The following is a 19633-nucleotide window of genomic DNA, read 5'->3' as shown; positions in this document are numbered from 1 at the left end:
ACCCCGCCATTACCCGAGGGCCGCTCCTCAGTCCCTCCGGGCTGTCTCTCAGAGCCCCCTCCCCAGTGCCACCCCGCAGACCCTCTTCCCCAGGGTTAGTGCTTCGGCTCTGGACCTCGACCGCGTAGACCTGTCCCCCGGGCCGTCACGTGACGCTGTCTCGGGGACTGTTTATTTAGCCTCTTCGCCTCCCTCGGGGCTGCCCCCAGACCCCTCCTCCAGCCTCACCCCTTTGGACACTTTCTGCAGAGCTGCTCTTTTGGCCTCTGCGACCCCCTCCCCTGCGCTGCGCCTCGGCCAGTGCCCCAGGGCCGGCGGGGAGCCGGCGCCCCCGCGGGTCCCGCTTGGGTGCTGCCCCCGCGCCCCCCTCCGGGGCGGGGCGCGCGGAGGCGGGGGCGCGCTGGCGGTCGAGGCGGCGGCGGCGGCGAAGACAGGCGGGCCGGGCGCGTGTCCGCGGCGCCGTGACTCGGCGGCTCCTCAGCGGCTGCAGCGGGAGGACCCGGCCGGAGCCCCCGCCCCCGCCGCCATCGCAGCCGGGCGGCCGGGCCCCGCCGCGGGGATGCCGAGGAGCCGGGGCGGCCGCGCCGCGCCGGGGCCGCCGCCGGGCCGGGCCTGGCGCTGGAGCAGCTGGGGGGCCCCCGGGCGGCTGCTCCTGCTCCTGCCCGCGCTCTGCTGCCTCCCGGGCGCCGCGCGGGCGGCGGCGGCGGCGGCAGCGGCTGCGGCGGGGGCCGGGGACCCGGCGGCGGCGGCGCTGGCGGCCGAGGCGGAGGCGCCCTTCGCCGGGCAGGTGCGGCTGGGGCGCCGGGCCGGGACGCGGGCTCGGGGCCTCCGGGCAGGGCGGGGAGCGGCGCCGGGGTCGGGCTTGGGCTGGGCGCGCCCGCCGCCGGGGGCGCGGAGGTGGCTTGCGGGGTCCGCTCCTGGGGCCCGGCCAGGAGCCCAGGGCTGGGGCTGGAAAGGGCCGCGGGGTGCCAGAGCCACTTCAGCACCGCGGACAGGGGCAGCGGGGGGGCGGAGCTGGAGGGTCGGAATTGCTGTGGTGGCGGTGGGGCGTGTGGCCTGCATGACTATGTGTGAGGAAAACCGTACAACGCATCGGAGTAAATAGTAAGCGCAGGCAGTCTGTTGTGGGTTGGGAGAAGAAACCGAGGATGTGCAAGCTGGAGAAGAGAGGAGGTAGGGGCGTGGGGGGGATGGGGGGGAAGGACTCGATCGCTGTCTTCATATCTGAAGCGCTGTCACGTGGAGGAAGGATAGACTTGCTCTGCTTGGCACCACAGGGCAGAATTAGGGCCAACGGGTGGGGGTAGGGTTTGCAAGGATACAAATTTCAGCCCAATATAGGAAGAAGTTTGTAACAATCGGAGCTGCTCAACCAGCTTAGGAAGTGGTGAGCTACTCATCAGTGGCATGTACAAGCAAAAGCTCCAGGAGGGGATTGGATGGGTATATGCATAATAACAATAATGTCGGCTAGCATTTACTGAGCACTCGCTGTATGTTTTATATGAATTATTTAATCCTCATAACTATGAGATAGTTGTAATTCTAATCCCATTTTACAGGTGACGATATAAATTCAGAGAGCTTAAGTAACTGCCCAAGGTCACACAGATAGTGAGTGATGGAGTTGGGATTCTGACCTAGGCAGGCTGACTCTAGTCTCCACATTTTTAACTATGACATTATTCTATATGATAGGAGTAAAGAAGGGGTAATTGGAATAGGTAATTTCTCTGGTTTATTTCAACCTGGAGATCTGCAATTTTAATAAGTGATGTTGGGACATTGTTGGGACATTTTTTTGCTGAGGAAAATCAAAGTGACTGCCACAGTTATCCTAAGAGATGGAGTGTGTTTGTTGAAGCAGGCAGTCTGTTAGTTCAGAAAAATATGCAGGAACAGAGATTCTTAATTGGTCATGGGACTCTCAGCATGAAATTTTGTGCAAAATTGTATTGGTCATGTGCAAATGTGTTTTTGTAGGAGAGATACCTAGATTTCTTCAGACTTGCAAAGGGATATGTGATCCAAAATAACTGAAATGTGTAGAAAGTCTCTTTAGTTTGAGTTGGTAGTTGTCTTCCAAAGACCTTATATTTGCTCATTGACTTTTAGTGGAAACTTTCCCTAGCCTGTTTGTGTTTTCAGCTTTATTATATCTGAAAGTAATGCATCTCATGAGTTTATATCCTATAAAAAGAAAGATCCCTTTAGTCTTCCTGAGTGCACAGGATGAGGTGGAAAGACCCTGAACTGCCATTTAGGAGGCCTGGGCTCTAGTCTGATGTTGGCCCCTGGTGCTTTCTGTGACCTTGGGCCATTTCCTTGCCCTCTCCAGGCTTGAATTTTATTATCTTTAATATAAAGAGATAGGACTATATAATCTCAACTCCAGAACCCTTTTATTCCTATAATATTCCAAGCATTTAGAGGAAGCCATTTACGTAAATCCATGAAAATTTGGGGAAAGGTTATGTGTACCCACTTCTTAGCCTTAGCAGCTTTGTAGGCTTTGATTATTCCACCTCTCTTAGCCTTTGTCTTTTCACATTTAAGTTATCCCCTTATGACAGGCCACCCCTAGAATAGGCACATTCTGCCTCTGAGTCATTGTAGTTACCCTTTTCTAGATATCCTTGGGCCCTAATTTTCAATAGACTGTCTAAACCTGCCCATTGTCCCCAGAATGGAACCCTGTAGTCTTGCACAACAGAAGGATGATTTCTTCATTGGTTTTCAGATCCCTTTCTGCTTCTGCCTATCCTTTTGTCAGCCTTCCCGACCCCAACACATTAGGACAGTGCCTTTAGGAAACAATCTGCAATAGTTCCCCGATCCCTTTCCTGGGTCAACTGATAGCCTGGAACCCAACACCCTACATGTGGATTGTTTTTATTAGCATGCATTACCTTACATCTCCCCACATTGACGTTTATCTGCTATTTTGCATCCCACTCAGAGCCTTCCTTCAGCTCTTGCACCCTCTCTCTCTCTTTTGGCAGAGCATTTCCTTGCCTGAAAGGGCTTAATATTATCTGTAGTCCTGAAATTTTCACTTTGTTCTACTTCTTCTGGATTACTTATAAAAAATTTAAATCAGCCAGGTCCCAGCATGATCTCCTGGGGCTCCTGTACTCTTAATCTCTTTTCATTCAGAGAAGTGACCATTCATTTCCACCTACTGTTTCCTATCTCTAAGTGTGCTCAGGCCCTGATAAAAACACCACCCTTAATTCCACATTGACTCCATTTTCGATGTCTAATACAGTTTTCCAAAACTTTCTGAATGATAGGTGAATTACATCCACTGCTTCTCTCAACAGTTTGCACCTAATCATCCCTTCTTTTAACACCAGTAAATCACATGGTTGAAACTTACAGAAATATTGTTGCTTTTCCAGCAGGTGATATTACTTTCTCCTCTTTCTGTCTTTCCAGGCCTGGGGAGCTGACTCCACCCTACCTCCTTACTAGAACGCTGCCTTTCCCACTGCTCATCCCTACACATTCTTACTCCAGACAACCTTGTCTCTCCTTTATCCTAAGCTACCCATCTCTCTCTGGACATCTACACATGCTATTTATACCTGTAGATCCACCCATCCACCCATAACCTTTCCTTAAAATTTCAGCCCGAGCTTTGCTCCTCCAGAAAACTTTGCCTTACTTCTCTGGTCATTTATGTGTCTCTTCTTAGGGGAACATTTCAAGGCAGCCCAGCCAGTTTGCCATTTACCTTTTTAAAAATATTTAGACATTATTTTGGGAGGGTAGGGGGAGTTGTGATTCTTAGGCAAGGCCTTCCCCAACCAAAACACTTTGTATTTTGGATCTAACACAGTCTCTAACTCTCAATGCTCATCATTAATTACTCCCTATAAGCATTTATTGATTTTACTCTTTATCCTTTATGCCAAAAGTTACATGGATCTGATATAGATGCTTATGGGCATGTGAGTCTCAAGGTCCCTTCTAAAACCCGTCTTAGGCATAGGACTCATTGACCTGTCCTTCCTTGATTGAAAATAGAGGTTATTCCTTTTGGCAGTGGTCCCACCGCTTCTCACCTCGGGCTCTTTCATACCTGTTGTGTAGGTTGTCACCTAATGGCAGTGACATACAATAGCGTGGAATTGAGAGGTGGCCGTGACCTTAGAGACCACTAAATAAGCACACACTAATACTTAATAGGCACTTCTTGACTTGCCATGAGTTGCCCTGGGACACTAAATTTGATAGAAGGTGATTCAGAACTAGAACTTTTCCCTGGTCTCCTAACTTCTAAGATGACAGCATTTTCACTATCTTGGGCTTTTGATTTCCTGTCATTGATCTTTTATTACCAAAAGACAAAAGACAAAAAAATTCATTCTGTTTTCTCCTTTGCTTCCTTGAGTCTTTGTTTTGTATTTTGTGCATCAGGGGGTCCCAATGATTGTCTAATTGGCTTCCTGTGTTTAGTTTGTTTAAGCATCTCTTTCTCTTATTACTAGCTGAGTAGAATGCCCCACAAATAGTGTTTTGGCCCACCTAGTTTCCAATTTGATTCTGAGGAAGATCAGCATAGGCAAAAAGAGACAAGCCAATCAGCACAGGCCACATGAATGAAAGCGTGACTTCTGGGACCCAGCATATGACAGATGCCCTCTAGACCAGTTTTAGGGGATCTGCTCTGGGCAGATGGAGAACAGTCTCTGGTTTGCACCTGTAGTCAACAAAAATTAGAGCCCTGAATGAGTCTAGGGGGTGAGGTAGGCCTATGAAGATTCCCAAGTCAAAAATTTATTTCAATATGATCATATCCCACAATTTATCTTCATTCTTGCCTGAAAGAAAAAAAAATCTCACTGTTAGGAAGTTCTTCCTTTTTTTTTTTTAACCTATCTAGTCTGGTGTATTTTAAATTCGTTTTCTTTTATTATTACTGTGGCTCTCCCTATTACTTTAAGAACCTCATATCTGTAAGGTGCTTTGCTCTTTCCAGATGCTTTCACATATGGGGCTCCATTTGATCCTGGCAATACCACCATGACATAGATAAGGAAGATATTGTCCTCATTTTATAAATGAGCAAATGGAGACTCAGAGAGATGATGTGACTTGTTCCCATCTTGTCCAGGGAACCATATGTAGCTAATAAAAAGGAACACAAAGACCAGAAGTTGGATTTTCTGTCCTTGGTCTAAAATGCTTTCCTCTCTTCACTAAACTGTCCTGTTCTGGATTTAGCCCATATTTTCTACTTTCAGATATGTTCCACTCTAGTCCTTGAAAGAGGTAGTTTTAGAGCAAAGAAAAGCAAATTATAATTGTACCAAAGAGACTAATCTTAGGAAATGCCTAGCCTTTCCTAGGCTATACCATATAACATGGTATAGTTTGAACTCAAAATAAGAGGAACCAATTCTTAATAAACTGCAGCCAATGTCTCCTCAGTACCTAACACGGTGCCTGGTACATTTTAGACACTTGATAAATGCTTTTAAATTGATTTTACTGTGTGTGTCCCCCACCAATTTCTTTCAATAGTGCTTGGCACACACAAGTCAGTACCTTCTTTGAATTATAAATGAATGCATGCTAGAGGTATAAACAAGGTCTGAGGAGCACCAAGGTGGGAGGAGATGAGGTTCACAGCTGAGGCTGGGGAAGTCAGAGAATGTTTTAGGAAGAAGGTTAGTATCAGAGATGAACCTTTGAGGGAGAAGAAGGATGGAGTATAGTGAGTGGGGCAGTCCAGACAGAAGTAAAACCATGAACCAAGGCTCCACAAAAGTGCCTGGCCTTTTTAGGAAATAGTAGATAATTTGATGCACCTGGGGTTACTTGCTATTTTCAGTAAGAGTGCATGAGAAGAAGAGCCTGGAAAGGGAGGCTGAAAGCAGATTGTGAACCTGGCTTTTATCCAACAGCTGAGGGAGTTATTAAAGGTTTCTGAGCAGAGAAGTGACCAGCTCAGAGCTGTGTTGAAGGTGTAGAGAGAATGGGGCCTCCTCCTGAGCTGTTCTGGTTGCTGGCCCCTGCCCTGGATGCCTTTACTTTTTTCCTAGCATAACTTAGGTCTGCATACCTGTTTTAGGAAATAGTGTATATATAAAATTTGTGAATCCCAGCTCTGGCCCTCCCCAGCTGAGAGAGTTTAGAACAATCACTTGGTTTCTCTGGACCTCAGGATTGATTCCATTCAAGGTCTTCAGTATTTTTTCTCCTTCATTATTCCATGCATTCATTTTAAAATGCAACTTTGAACTTGGCTTCAATAATATATATGTAAGATATGTATGTAAGAGCAAAGCCATACATATAAAAGGTAATATTTTCTCAAATATCATACATGTTGTCATAAGGAAGTAGTCAGATAAAAACAAAGCACTGTTAGTAACAACTTTTGTTAGCAATAATAATTTTAAAACTCAATTCTATGCCACAAACACTCAAGAACTGGGCCAGAAAGATGGGAGTTATCCTTCTCCTCCTCTCCTCACCTGCCTCAGTAGAATCAGCACTGCGCCTCAGCAATTCTAGCCCCCTGGATAGATCCTGTCCACCTCTCTCCACCTCCACTGCCTCCCATCTTGCTCTAACTTCTATCACGTCTCATCTGGACTTCAGAAATGTCCCACCTGATCAGTTTCACCTGCCCACCTCTAATCCTTCAAACGGCAGCCAGAGAAACCTTTCAAAAATAGATCTACATAGGGATCAGTTATATCTGTAGCAGATATGGCAAAAGTTAAGGTTTAACAAAGCTGGTTGGTGATTATCCAAGGTTTGTTTTATTATTTCTATGCCTTTCTAAGTGCTTCAAATTTTAAAAATCTTAAACAAAAAATCTGATCCGATTATTACCACATTCACCTTGCTTTAAATGGCTTTGAGGACATAGGTTAAATTACTATTACTATGCTACTACCACTTCTTCATTTTAATTCCTATGGAAAATCTCCAACACACAGGAAAGTAAAATAAATAGTCCTATGAACCCCCTTACATCCAGCACCCACCATGCTGCTTAATAAGGCCTGTGAGGCCCTGTATGCCTAGTCCTTCCCTCCTCTCTTGCTTCCTTTTATACCACCTTCTCCCTAAACTCCAGCACCCCTGGCTTCTCTTTTTCTAATATGCAGGCTCCTTCTCATCTCAGGAATTCTGTCATATATTCTTTTTCCTGAGGTGCTCATTCTTCGACCTTTACCTAGTCCTCTTCTACTCCTACACAGGTCTCTACTGAGATGTCACATCCTCAGGGAGGCCATCCCCAACGTCACAGCCTACATCTTGCATCACACATGTTCACAGTGCCTTCTCCTTTCTTAATTCCACCTATCAGGATTATGATGATAGCATTTAGTCTTCCCATGTTCTCTCCACCACCAGGCTGTAAGCTGCATGAGGAAGGGTTCGGTGGGGGCAGCAAGCATGGGAAACACTGTTTATAATGTAACATGAAAGATGCTGTGAGGGGTATATGTGATACCTTTGCACGAGCACAGAGGAAGTCCATTTCACCCTGGGTCACCCTCCCAAAGGAGTGGCAAGTTGCACTTTGAAGGGTATTTAATAGTTCATCAGGGAGAGGCCAGAATGCATGTGGGAAAGGCTTTCTAGGGAGAGGGGATACAAAAGCCTGAGGAAGGAAACTGCAGAATGTGTTCAGGCAACACAAGTAGATCAGTAGCTACAGTAGGGGGTCCTTAGGATGGGCGATAAGTGGACAGGACACACCAAAGCTAGACAGGTGCATGGGCGTCCGACTGTAAAGCTTGTGGAATGCCATGCTAAGGAGCTTGGAATTAAAACTGGCGTTGAGGAACCAGAAGATTGGCTTCACACTCAGTCCAACTGAGCCAAAATAATAGAATTTTATGTGATTATTCAGAGGTTATCTAGTTCAGCCATCTGCCTGTTACAGATGAGAAACTGAGGCTCGACTACAGTCCTTGTCTTCTCTCTTCCCTCTTCTTAACTGACCAACAGGCCAGGCCCCAGGGGACAGAGAACTGGCACATTTGCAGGAAGGCACCAGTAAGATTAAGGCTTCTCCCTCCTCAAGAGAATGAGAGTGTGACCACACTCCTGGCCTTGGGAGGAGGCTGTCCCGGAACTGGAAAACTCGGACATCCCAGTACTGACCTGAAACCCCAAATGTGCCATCTTCCCGGGTGTGGTGATTGTCTGGCTTGTGGTGGCCTCTTGGGAACGGGCCAAGGACACTGTGCAGAGCGCCAGGGAATTCCCGCTAGTGCACTCACCACCCACTCAGGAGCTGGTGGCAGCCAAGAGGCAACACTGTGCCATTAAGGTGTTTGTCAAGAAGCTAAGCTGGGCATTGTGGGCGATCCTGAGGGCCCTTTTTAGACTGGCTGTAAGTGAAAAAAAAAAAAGGTACAGCATTTGGAGGCAAACCAGCGCTAGTGTAGAGGGTGTAGCATGACAAACAGAACTCTCCCTTGGAGGCAGGCACATTGGGCTCCATTTCCAGCTCCTCTACCAACGTGCTCTGTGATTCTGGATGAGTCATTTCTACCTGAGATTTATTTTTCTTTTCTGCAAAACAAGTGTGTTACATTAGATGGGTTCTTAAATATGTTGACCAGTACATTTCCTATATACTGGAATGGTTAAGCCTTCAAATTTGAAATTTTAGAAAAATTACTCGTTAACTGAGGTGGGCTTGGCGGTGAGGCTGGGGCCTCAATTGTATGGGTAGAGGAAAAAGCAGGGTTTGGATGGAACACGAGTTGGAGGAAGCTGACACAGTGATAGGGTTCATCTATGAGGAGTCACTAAAGAGATCTGGGCTGGCAGCGGTGACCAAATGGGGTGGTCAACCTATTGCCAGACAGTGTGGGAGCAAGAACACAGATGAGAATGTTAACTATGGACCAGAACCTGCTAAGGGCTTTACATGCATGTTAGTTTCCTACTGCCACTGAAACAAATTACCATACACTTGGTGGCTTACAACAGCACCAGTTTATTACCTTACAGTTCTGGAGGTCGGAAGTCTGAATTGGGATTTATGAAACTAAAATCAAGGTGTTGATAGGGCTGTATTCCTTCAAGAGGACTTAGGGAGAATCTGTACCTTACCTTCTCCAGCTTCTAGAAACCACCCACGTTCCCTGGCTGTGGCCCACTTCCACCATGGCATCACTCCAAGGTCTGCCTCCGTCACTGCTTCTTCTCTGACTCTGCCCCTCCTGCCTCTCTCTAAGGACCCTTGTGATTACACTGAGCCCTCCTCGATAATCTAAAATAACCTCCCACCTGAAGAACCTTAGTCACATCTGTAAAGACTCCTTTGCCATGTAAGGTAATAAACAGGGCCCAGAAATTAGAACATAGACATCTTTGAAAGACCATTATTTTACCTACTACAGTGCATCAGCTCACTGAATCCTCCTAACAACACTTCTTTTTCATCCTCTAACAGATAAAGAAAATGATACTTAAAGAAGTTAGGTCACTTGCCCAAGGACACTCAGCTAGAGAAATAGCAAGATTAAGCAATATTTGGCATGGACTGACATCTTGGGCCCAAGCAACCTGTCTTTTCAGGTAGGACCCCACCCAGATTCCAGGCATATAGGGGTTAGAGTCTCACTTTCTGGAGAAGACTGAGAACTAGACAGGGAATCTGAGACCCTGAGAGACAGATTAGGATCATAGCAATCTCAGTTTAGGACCTACATGTCAGACAGGGAAACTGAGGCTTAAACCCAGTAAGGACTGAGCTAACATGGCAGTGGATGGAGAAAGATGATATTAGGCCACTCTTGATGCCAGTATGCAACAACATAATGGAATCTCAGTGCTGGGGTGCTGATGAACCATTTGCTAAAGTCGGGATTGGCCAAGGAGATAGGCAGGCGAAGGACCCAGAGATGATAGCAGAGCCAAGGTCCAGAGCATAGGGACCACTGAGCCAATTTTAATGGAAGGCACTTCTAAATGGGTGACACACTTCCTGCCTGAGTAAACTCAAGGTGATACTGAACCTAACATCCCATTTCTTCATGACACAGGGTCATCGCTCCCAGCAGTGATGGGTCCTTCCTGCAGGAGTCCTAGACTTTAGCAGGCAACTGCATCATTTTTCATGCTCTTTCTTCTTTTAAGGCAGATTCCCAGTTCCCAACCTCAGACAGTCTAATTTAGTAGGCCTAGGACCAGGTTTGGGAATATACACTTGTAATACGCTCCACAGATGGAGCAATGCTGGTAGCCTGTGATACCCAGGACCACACCCCAAGAAGCACAGCCTTCGTGTTTGGTGCTACAGAACAGTGAGGTGTTCAGACCTGTTTGTCATCTATCGGGAAAATAACAGTAATTATTATTGCCATTTTTTTTACTGAGTACTTAATACCATGTATTATGTACAGATTATGATTTAATCTTCACAGCCACTTGATGAGGCACATGCTGACGACATGATGTGAAGCTTCAGAGAAGCTGCGATTTGCCTAAGGTCAGGTAACAGACAAATGGAAGAATTAGGATTTGAACCCAGCACAGTCTGTCTTCAGCGTGTATGCACTTAACTGTGACCCTGAATGTCCTCTCAGGCTGCCTGGCTCCTTACCACTCACCACACAGCACATCAAGCCCACTCACGTCTGCCTCACCCAGATAAGGAAAGCAGCTCTCACTCTAAGCCTCAGCCTGGAGGGCTACGGACTGATGCCTGGTGCTTTCCCGAAACCACAGAATGGGGTGAAAAGACCATTGGAGGGTATTTAAGGCAGCCCTATATCGGAATCTCTATAGTTGTGGCTCTCAGTTGGAGGCAGTCTTGCCCACCCTCTGGGAGACATTTTGTTTATCACGGCAGAGGGGTGGTGCCACTAGTATTCTAGTTGAAGAAGCCAGGGATGCTGCTCAACATCCTACAGCCCCCCTACAACAAAAATGGTCTGGCCCAAAATACCAATGGTGCTGAGGTTGAGAAATCCTCTTCCATAGCACATTCTGACCAGCATCACATGCCCTCTTCCTGAACACTTTGACTCATTTTCATTTAATAAATATGTATCTGTGCTAGGCCTGTGCTAGGTATCAGGGCATAGTGATGAAGCAGACTATGGCCCTGCCCTCAGGCACTGTATAGTCAAGAAGAAGAGACAGTGATGTAGCATGGGATTACAACACTGTGATAAGAACCGATAATGAGAAGGAGGGCTGCTGCAAGAGATACAGGAGGTACTCCTAAGTTAAGGGGTCAGGCAAGGCTTCCCAGGAGAGAGAGAGGGGCATGATCTAGAAGGAACGATGCATGGAAGAGTCTGGAAGAATCAGAATACACTAAAACACAGAGCACTAGGTGGGGAATGATAAAAGATGCTACAGAGGTCATCAGGGGCCAAGGCACAAAGGCTCTTTGTTTTTTTAAAACCAACTTTATTGGGGTACAAACTTAAAAGTTGTACATATTTCATATATACTATTTAATGAGCTTGGAGATAAGTATACACCTGTGAAACCATCACTACAATCTATACTATAAACAAATCCATCTCCTCCAAAAGTTCCTCCTGCCCTCTTTATGGAGGAGGATTTTTAACTTAAGGTCTGCCCTCTTAGGAAATGTTTAAGGTATAGAATACAGTATTGCTAACTATAGGCATGATGCTACACAGTAGATCTCTAGGATTTATTAATCCTTTGTAACTCAAACTTTGTACCCTTTGACTAATACCACCTGTCCCCCCTCCACCCCCTGCACCCCTTGAAAGCTCCTGATGGAAAGCCCTTGAAGCCGCCTCAGGGTGCTGGCACTTTCGTTCCCTCTTGTAATTCTTTCACCTCCTTCAGGTCTCTTGCTCAGATGTCACTTACACAGAGAGACTTTTCCTGACCACCCTCTATGAAACAGTTGTCCCAACACTATCTCCTTAATCTGCTTTTTTTTATAGCATTTATTACCACATGGTTCTTCCACTGGTACACAGTAGTGGGTTCTCAGTAAATACTTAATGAAAGAACGAATAGACAGAAACAGATTGTATATTTAAGGGTGGAACCACTAGTGCTTTGGTAAAGACCAGATGTGGTCAGTGAAGGAGAGGGAGGAGAGGCTTCTGCTTTATACCCGGGGAGGTGGTGGTGCACCCCCTGGCCATAGGCATCACCCCAGAAGAGCACTGAGCTCACTATGATCTGAGATGAGACCTTGCTCTTTAGGAGAGTGAGATGTAGGAAGTCCTGGGAGGGGAAAGCGATGCCTCCAGTAGTCTGACAGTGTGGAACGCCTGGTTTCAGATAGATCTGGGTTTGATTCCTATCACTTACTAGCTTTGCAGCTTTCGATGGTTACTTAGCCTCTCTGAACCTCAGTTTCCTCACCTGCCAATTGGGATCACAATTACTGCCTTGTGGGGTCACTCCATTCTAGAGTGCCTAGCACAATGCTAGGTATATAGTAGATGTCTTAATAATAGTAGCTTTTATAATTATTACTATAATTAGAACATCTCTGTTAAAAAGTTGTTTCTTACATGTGAGTCAAGACCCATGTCCTGTAATCTCCTGTGCTGGTCTTAGTTTTGCCTTCTGCGCCAACAGAATAAATCTTCATCCATAGCCACTTGGCTTTTTGAAGACTGTCACACCCCCTGCAGCCCTCCCTTCTCCAGCCTAAACATCCCCCATCTTTCCTGAAAGGACAAGTTCCCTCACTCCGCTGGCCACTCTCCCTTAGTCACGCTCTAAGTTGCCACTGTCCCTCTACACATACAACTCTAGAACTGCACTTAGAATTCCTGTGCATGTTGAAATCAATGCCTTATTTCAGTTGCTCACACCACCAACCTAGATGATGACTGCAGCTGCCTGAACTCTATGATCAGGCCTTTTACTCTTTCTTCCGCATTCTAACCCATGCTTCCAAGTGTGACATCTTTCTGCCTGGCCCTTCTTTGTAGATTTTATGTCCAGCCTTTCTGATAGCACCTTCCAGCCCACTGCACTCCTAACCAAACACCTGATACTACTCACTCCCCGCTCGTTCTCCAGGCTCACACCCCACCAGCTGCAGAGCTCCGGAATACCTGCAGGAGACCATGCTGTTTTAATGGATCCATCTTCCCCTCCCTCCTGCCCCGTGGCCACCTCTGTTTTCCAGGAGCAAGAGCCGCACTGCCAGCCGATCGCTCCTTGCTGCCTGCATCGCCACTGCTAATCTCACCACCGCCTCTGCTGTCTGCCGCTTTCTTCCGTCTTTGGGCCATATTTTTTCTCCTTGTTATTCTCTGCTCTCTCCTTTGCCTGCCACTACTCAACAGCTCAGCTTTCGCTTCTCGGGAACCAAGATCCCGCCTTCTGGCCAGCAGACCCATCACACTGAATTGCCTCTGATCTCTACATCTTTGGTTCTGCCCAGCTATTTTGGTCCCTGCTCACACTCTGAGATATTTCTCACTTTCCTCTGGGTTTACACCTCTCACAGCACTTCAAGGGTGACAGACATCTTAGAGTTAGTTACCTGAGCTGTAAAGATTAGACTTCTAACACAGCTGGTGATTGATTAATGGATGTAGCTGTAAAAAGATAAAAGGTAGGTCATTCTGTTTAAAACTAAATGGGGCTTTTTCCCTTTAGTGGATTTTACCTTTTCTCAGATGGGACATTGGAGCTTATTGCTTCATCAAGCATAGAAGTAAACCACAATAGATTGAATTTCAGCAAACTTTTTTTCAACCTCTAATAGATACCAAGAATTGTGCTTGGTGCTTTCATGTTTATTACTCACTAAACCTTCCTAAGATGAAATCCCTTCCTTGGTACCCAGACAGTGACTCCTAGACCAACTGTTGGTTCATTCATTCATTCAATGACTGTTTGTTGTGCCAGGCACTGTGCTAAGTACTGTAGCAAGTTAAAAAATAAATATGACAGTCTCTTCTCCTCAGGGACTCAAACTGGTGGGGAAAACACATCAACCAACCAACCAGGTATGATGCACTGTGATAGTTGGGTTTAGAGTGGACAAGAAGTAAAGCATGCAGAAGTAAAGAGGGTACCCATTATTCTGCCAGGGGAAGTTAAGGAAGATTTACCAAAGCAGGAGACATTTTGGCTAGACCTTGAAGGGTGAGTTTGCTGACATGCATAGAGAGACTGGGCTTTGTAAACAGCAGAAAAGAGCCTGCAAGTATGAAAAGGCAGGGAATGTTTTGAAATTGGAATGACTGGAGTGTAGAACACTTGCTCCAACATCAGAGGCATCTGCCCAGAGAAGTCAGAGGATTACCTCGATCACAAATTCTTTGGTCCTTAATCCATAGCCCTTAGCCTCCTATCCTTTACACACACAGACACACACACACACACACACACCCTCCTAGATCCAATATCAATGCCCTATTCTCTGGCTTAGAGCTATCACTTGACCATCCCCTCCCCCTTCCATTTTCCCCTCTTTGGGGTCTACCCCTGAGCTCTAAGGATTGTCCCCAATAAACCTGGAAGGAAAGCAGAGCCCAGAGAAGGCTGATCCATTGCAATGTTTGGTCCTGACCCAGACATTTGCCTAGGACCTGAGTCCTTAGATCCTAACTCCTGATGCTGCTCTGATGGACTCTGTGACCTTCATAATGGACCTTGATTGGCTCTGAACTTCTTGCTTGCGTATTCCAGAAAAGGAGCTGAGTAAACCAGGTTGTCCTTTACTGAGAGGAGCTACTTTCATCTCCCCCAAGTCTTTGAAGAATGGAGTACGTTTATGCTAAAAATTCCCTATTCCATGTCTCCTACAGTAATGAGGGCAGGAGAAGAAAAGATTTAACAATCTTCTATGCTAGCTTAGAGGTAGGTCCTCAAAAAATACTCAGTTGGCTGCTGGTAGCAGTCTCTGTCCAAAGATCCCCAACCATTTTCCAAATGCCAAAATTCATCTTAGTTGGAGTCTAGAGAACTAGCAGAGAACACTGATAGGGAGGAACTGGATTTATTTCATATTTGTACCATATCTCTTTTTGGAAGGATTTGAGGCAATTTTACAGATTGAAACATGCTTTTAAATAAGACTTTTAAGGACTTTTTAATCTTTCCAGCCACCACATAACTAGGTGGTTGGAAAGATTTAAAAAATTAATAATTACTTCCAAGCATCACCATGCTCAACACTTAAGCTATAAATTGGGCTGAAAGATTCCTGACAGAAAGGCCAAAAGTGAAAAAACCATTGGGTTACCCATTGTTCATTTTCTGGAACCAGAAAGCATGTGGAAACTTCTGTAGAGAAAAAACATTTTTATCAAGCTAAAGCTTAACAGAAAGTAACTGTTTTTGGTCCTAAGAAAGTTGAGTTACAGGGTGAAGAGTATATAGTTCAAATACAAGCTGTCATTTCTCTGCATGCAGTGCTCCCAGTGTTGTGTGAGAGATGGTCATGTCCGTGGGTCACCTAACAACTAGCAGACATGGAGTGACAGACATACTGTCCACTGTAGGACCCTCAAGGACTGGTTCTTGGTCCAGGGAGAATGTGGGAGGTTGGGGTGACTAGATTTCAAAAGGCAGAGGAGTCAAAGACCATGTTTCTACCTTGTTTCTACAGAAGATAACAGAAACCAAAAACTCTATCCAAAGGGATAACAAGCTCCTTCGAGTGATTATGTGCCAGGCGTATTTGTTCATTGCATCTTAATGAAAGTCCTGTTGGGGAGGAATTATTGTTTATATTTTACAGATAAGGAAACTGGAGCTCAGCTTGCCCAGGATCACACAGCCTGTAAGTGGTGAAGTCAGGATTCACTCTCAAGATTGTGTGCCTCTTTCACACCACACCACATACCCTGTTTATTCAACCCAATTCTTTTTTTTTTTCTGATTTTTTAAAATTTTATCAAGTGTACATCACAGTGGTTAAACAGTCCCACTCCCCCTCCTCCGTACCTGCCCATTCCCTTCTCCCTTGGTAACCACTCAGTAAGTCACTTCTCAGTATCTATGAAGTCTAATGATGCTTTGTACCTTCTGTTTTGCTTTGTTTTTATATTCCACAAAAAAAGTGAAATCATACGGTATTTGTCTTTCTCCACCTGGCTTATTTCAGTGAGCATAATACCCTCTAGGTCCATCCATGTTGATGCAAATGGCAGGATTTCTTTTCTTTTATGGCTGAATAATATTCCATTGTATCCAACACAGTTCTTAATCGAAGTTTCCGTGAAGGAGAATGTAATGTGACATTCTGGCTGTCAGAGAATATGGGGCAGGGGCTTAATGCTTTGACAACATGACTTAAGCTGGGAATAGAAGTCAGAGCACCCTGATGTATGGATGGGTAACTCATCAGTTGCCCTGTCATATCCATTTGTAGAGCCTTTTGGGTGGTCCTAGGCCACAGTCAAGTCACAAGTGATTCTCTGTAATTTGTTTAGTTTGTGGACAGCTTACTGTATATCATCTCTCTCCACTTCCCTCCTTTCCAATCCTTTCCCCTTGTTGCCACCCTCCCCTCCCCCAAATTCTAGCCATGTTAAATACTGCTCAGAATGTGCCTTGCTCCCCCATGCCTTCAGGCAATTGCACATGCTGTTTTCATCAAGACTCAGCTTAGATCCCACCTCCACCTGGAAGCTTTCCCTGAGTTCCCCTTTCTCCCCATCCCCATCCCCCTATGTGGACAAGACACCCCTCTTTTGTTTTGCCATAGAACCCTGCACACAGCTGATTTTTAGCACTGTATTTTCATGGTGGGTTTATTTGTTGGTCTGTGAGCTCCTTATTCATCTTTGTTATCTCCAGAGCCTTGTGCAGTCCTTAGCATGTAGTAAGCGCCCAGTAATTTTTGTTGAACAGACATAATGAATGGCTACTTTGTGTAAGGCACTTCCTGGACACTGGATATAGAGAGATGAGTAAGACACAGACCCTTCCCTTGAGGAGCTCAGAGTCTGATATACAAAGTAATGATTAGAGCCCAATATTATAAGATCTATACTATCTATAATAGGGGATTTAGGGAGTACAGAAGAGGAAGAAAATAACCTAGGCTGGGGAGTAAGGGAAGTCTTCTGAGCTAGTAGTTTTTGGGCTGAACCTCAAAATAATGTAAGGTTTTCACCAAACTAGGAAGTATGCCAGGCAGAGTGGAAAACATTACAAAGGTATAAAAGAGATTCAATGTTTGGGGAAGTGCAAGAAGTATTAATATCCTGTGCCATAACTTGGAGTGAAAAACAGGCTTTAGGTATCAAATTTCAAAGAAGTCAGGTTGTCACTCTGTTGTGGGTGTTTTAAGACTTTATTATTCTGACTAGTTCGTTTTCAATCAGTCATGTGGATTTTATCACAAAGCAGTAAAGATGTTATAGTCACCTTGAGTGAAATAAATAATTATTTATAGTTTCTGGTCTCTGCCTCCTTCCAAAAGTGGTTTGATTTGACAAGTAATACAGACACGGTGATACTGTTCATATAGAAACAAGAAACAAAAACGATAGGTGGAAGGGAATAATACTGCTCCCTAAATTCTTTTTCCTTCATTATCTCACTTGTGTTCAGTATGATCCTCTGAGGACAGGTGGCAGGTTCCTTCTGGCTTAGAGACCAACAGGTAGCTAGCGATCCTGTAAATACTTGTGGATTCAATAGACACATGGGGGCTTCCCTCAGTTTCCAGCTGGTGCCACAGATATTTCCTGGTACTCTGGCTTCTTCATATTTCCATCCCCTCATGCCTGTTGGTGGGAATAATCATCTGTACCTTGCTGCCCTTCAGATTTGCTGTTTGTTATGCTTCTTCACCCAAGATTCTTCTTGCCCTTTGAAGGTTTTCTCCTTTTCTAAAAGAATGACTCCATGCATAAAACTTAGAAAAAAAGAAAAGCACAGGGAAAAAATAATCCCCCATGACACTATAACAAAGGATATTCACAGCTAATTATTTTTTATTTTAAAAAATGTTTTATACCATTTCAGACTTTAAGAAAAGTTTTCAAGAATAGGACAAAGAATTCCTGAATACCCTTCACCCAGATTCCCAAATTTTACTATATTTGTCTTCTGTCTCTCTGCTCTTTCCCTATATATATATATTTTTTTCTGAATCCATGTAAGAAAAAGTTGCTTACATCACGCACCCTATATAAGACAAAATAATTCAGTGTGTATTTCCTAAAAACAAGGAATTCTCGTACATAACTATACTATTATTTTTTATGTGTGTCCTTCTAGGCTTTTTCTATGCATATATTTATGTATTTATATTTAAATTAAACAATACAGTGTTTTATCTATTTTTACTTATATTTATTTATAATGGCTTGCTTTTTTGGAGGGGTTAGCAATAAAGATTGTATATAATCTCATGCCAATAAATATTCTGCAACATGATTTTTCAGCAGACTCTGACTTTTAGATACAATGGTTTTCTGGGTAGGTACAACATTGTCACAGGCCACTCTACCTCACAGAATGAACCCTTCTTGTGCTCTTACATGTCTAGTCATATGTCAGTGGGAGTCACTGAATAAATGAATAAAGAAGGAGAGTACTGAAAAGCCTTGAATACAAATTTAATCTTTATTTTGTAGCCAGTAGTGATCCAATGAAAGGTTTATAACAGGAGTAAGCCAACAAAAGCTGTATTTTCTGGAGATTAATTTGACAGAGTCTTCAGAGGGAATGATGGAAGAAGAAATCAGAGCAAGAGTCCTTAAGTTCCTTGGGGAAAATGATCCCTAGTTTCAAGGGCAAATCTCTGCCCAGGTAGAACAGAGCCTTCCCCACATAATGCATCCTTCTCTTTCACGTGTCTTTCAGAACTGGTTAAAGTCATATGGCTATCTGCTTCCCTATGATTCATGGGCCTCTGCGTTGCACTCAGGGAAGGCCTTACAGTCAGCAGTCTCCACTATGCAGCAGTTTTACGGGATCCCAGTCACCGGTGTATTGGATCAGACAACAATCGAGTAAGATTTGCATAGGACATTGTGCCTTTGAACTTTCCAGACTTCCATTTGGGTTCACCTTTGTCATGGCCTCGTGTATATTCCATGCCCATCCTACCTTCCCATCTTTACTCCTGTAGTGTCATCCTGGGAAGCTTATCCTGAGGCACCCTTTCCTATGTGAGCTGAGAATGTGCTCTGCTATAAACCTGCTGTGTGACTTTGGACAAGTCTCTTAACCCTCCTGGACCTCAGTTTTCTTATTGCACAGTGAAGTTTTGTTATAGATGGTCTTAAATCTCCTCTGACTCTAAGAACTTGTGGTTCTATGAGTCACCCCTCTGGCATTCCCTGAGCTGTACACCTCCTACTGGATACAGAGAACTCTTGAATGACAACGGTGGACAACTCTTGTTCCATATTTTCCATTTACCGAACATTTGCTGAATGCCTACATGTGTCAGGCACTGTGCTTGATCCTGTGATCTCCCTCACTCCCCATTTAGTGAAAAACACAATGATCTGACTACACCAGTAGAGAACTCAGAAGGAAGCCCTGGGTTTCAGGGAGATGCTTAGGAAGTAATAACAAATAAGCCAAACCACAATGATGAGGTGACTCAAGGAGGGTATAAAGGGGAAGGAGAGAGGAGTGCTGGGAATGGAGCCCACAAAGCAAGCTGAGAAGGAGCAGCCAGGGAGGTGGAGGAAGCCAGGGGTAGTGATGTCAT

The 19633-nt window shown here is 45.0% G+C and overlaps 1 protein-coding gene across 1 annotated transcript in view; it reads left to right on the top strand.

Moving 5' to 3' along the window:
- Nucleotides 1–548: 548 nt before the first annotated feature.
- MMP24 (matrix metallopeptidase 24) overlaps nucleotides 549–19633 on the top strand; it is a 40383-nt gene continuing 21298 nt past the window's right edge. Inside the window, exons 1-2 of the mRNA XM_037012724.2 lie at nucleotides 549–787; nucleotides 18775–18923. Of these exons, the coding sequence (XP_036868619.1) occupies nucleotides 560–787; nucleotides 18775–18923 (377 nt within the window). The 5' untranslated portion in view covers nucleotides 549–559. The remainder of the gene's footprint in view (nucleotides 788–18774; nucleotides 18924–19633) is intronic.

Source organism: Manis javanica, chromosome 5, assembly GCF_040802235.1.
Source record: "Manis javanica isolate MJ-LG chromosome 5, MJ_LKY, whole genome shotgun sequence".
NCBI lineage: Eukaryota > Metazoa > Chordata > Mammalia > Pholidota > Manidae > Manis > Manis javanica.
The sequence above is the reverse complement of the archived record's forward strand: the minus strand, read 5'-3'. Positions and strand labels throughout refer to the sequence as shown.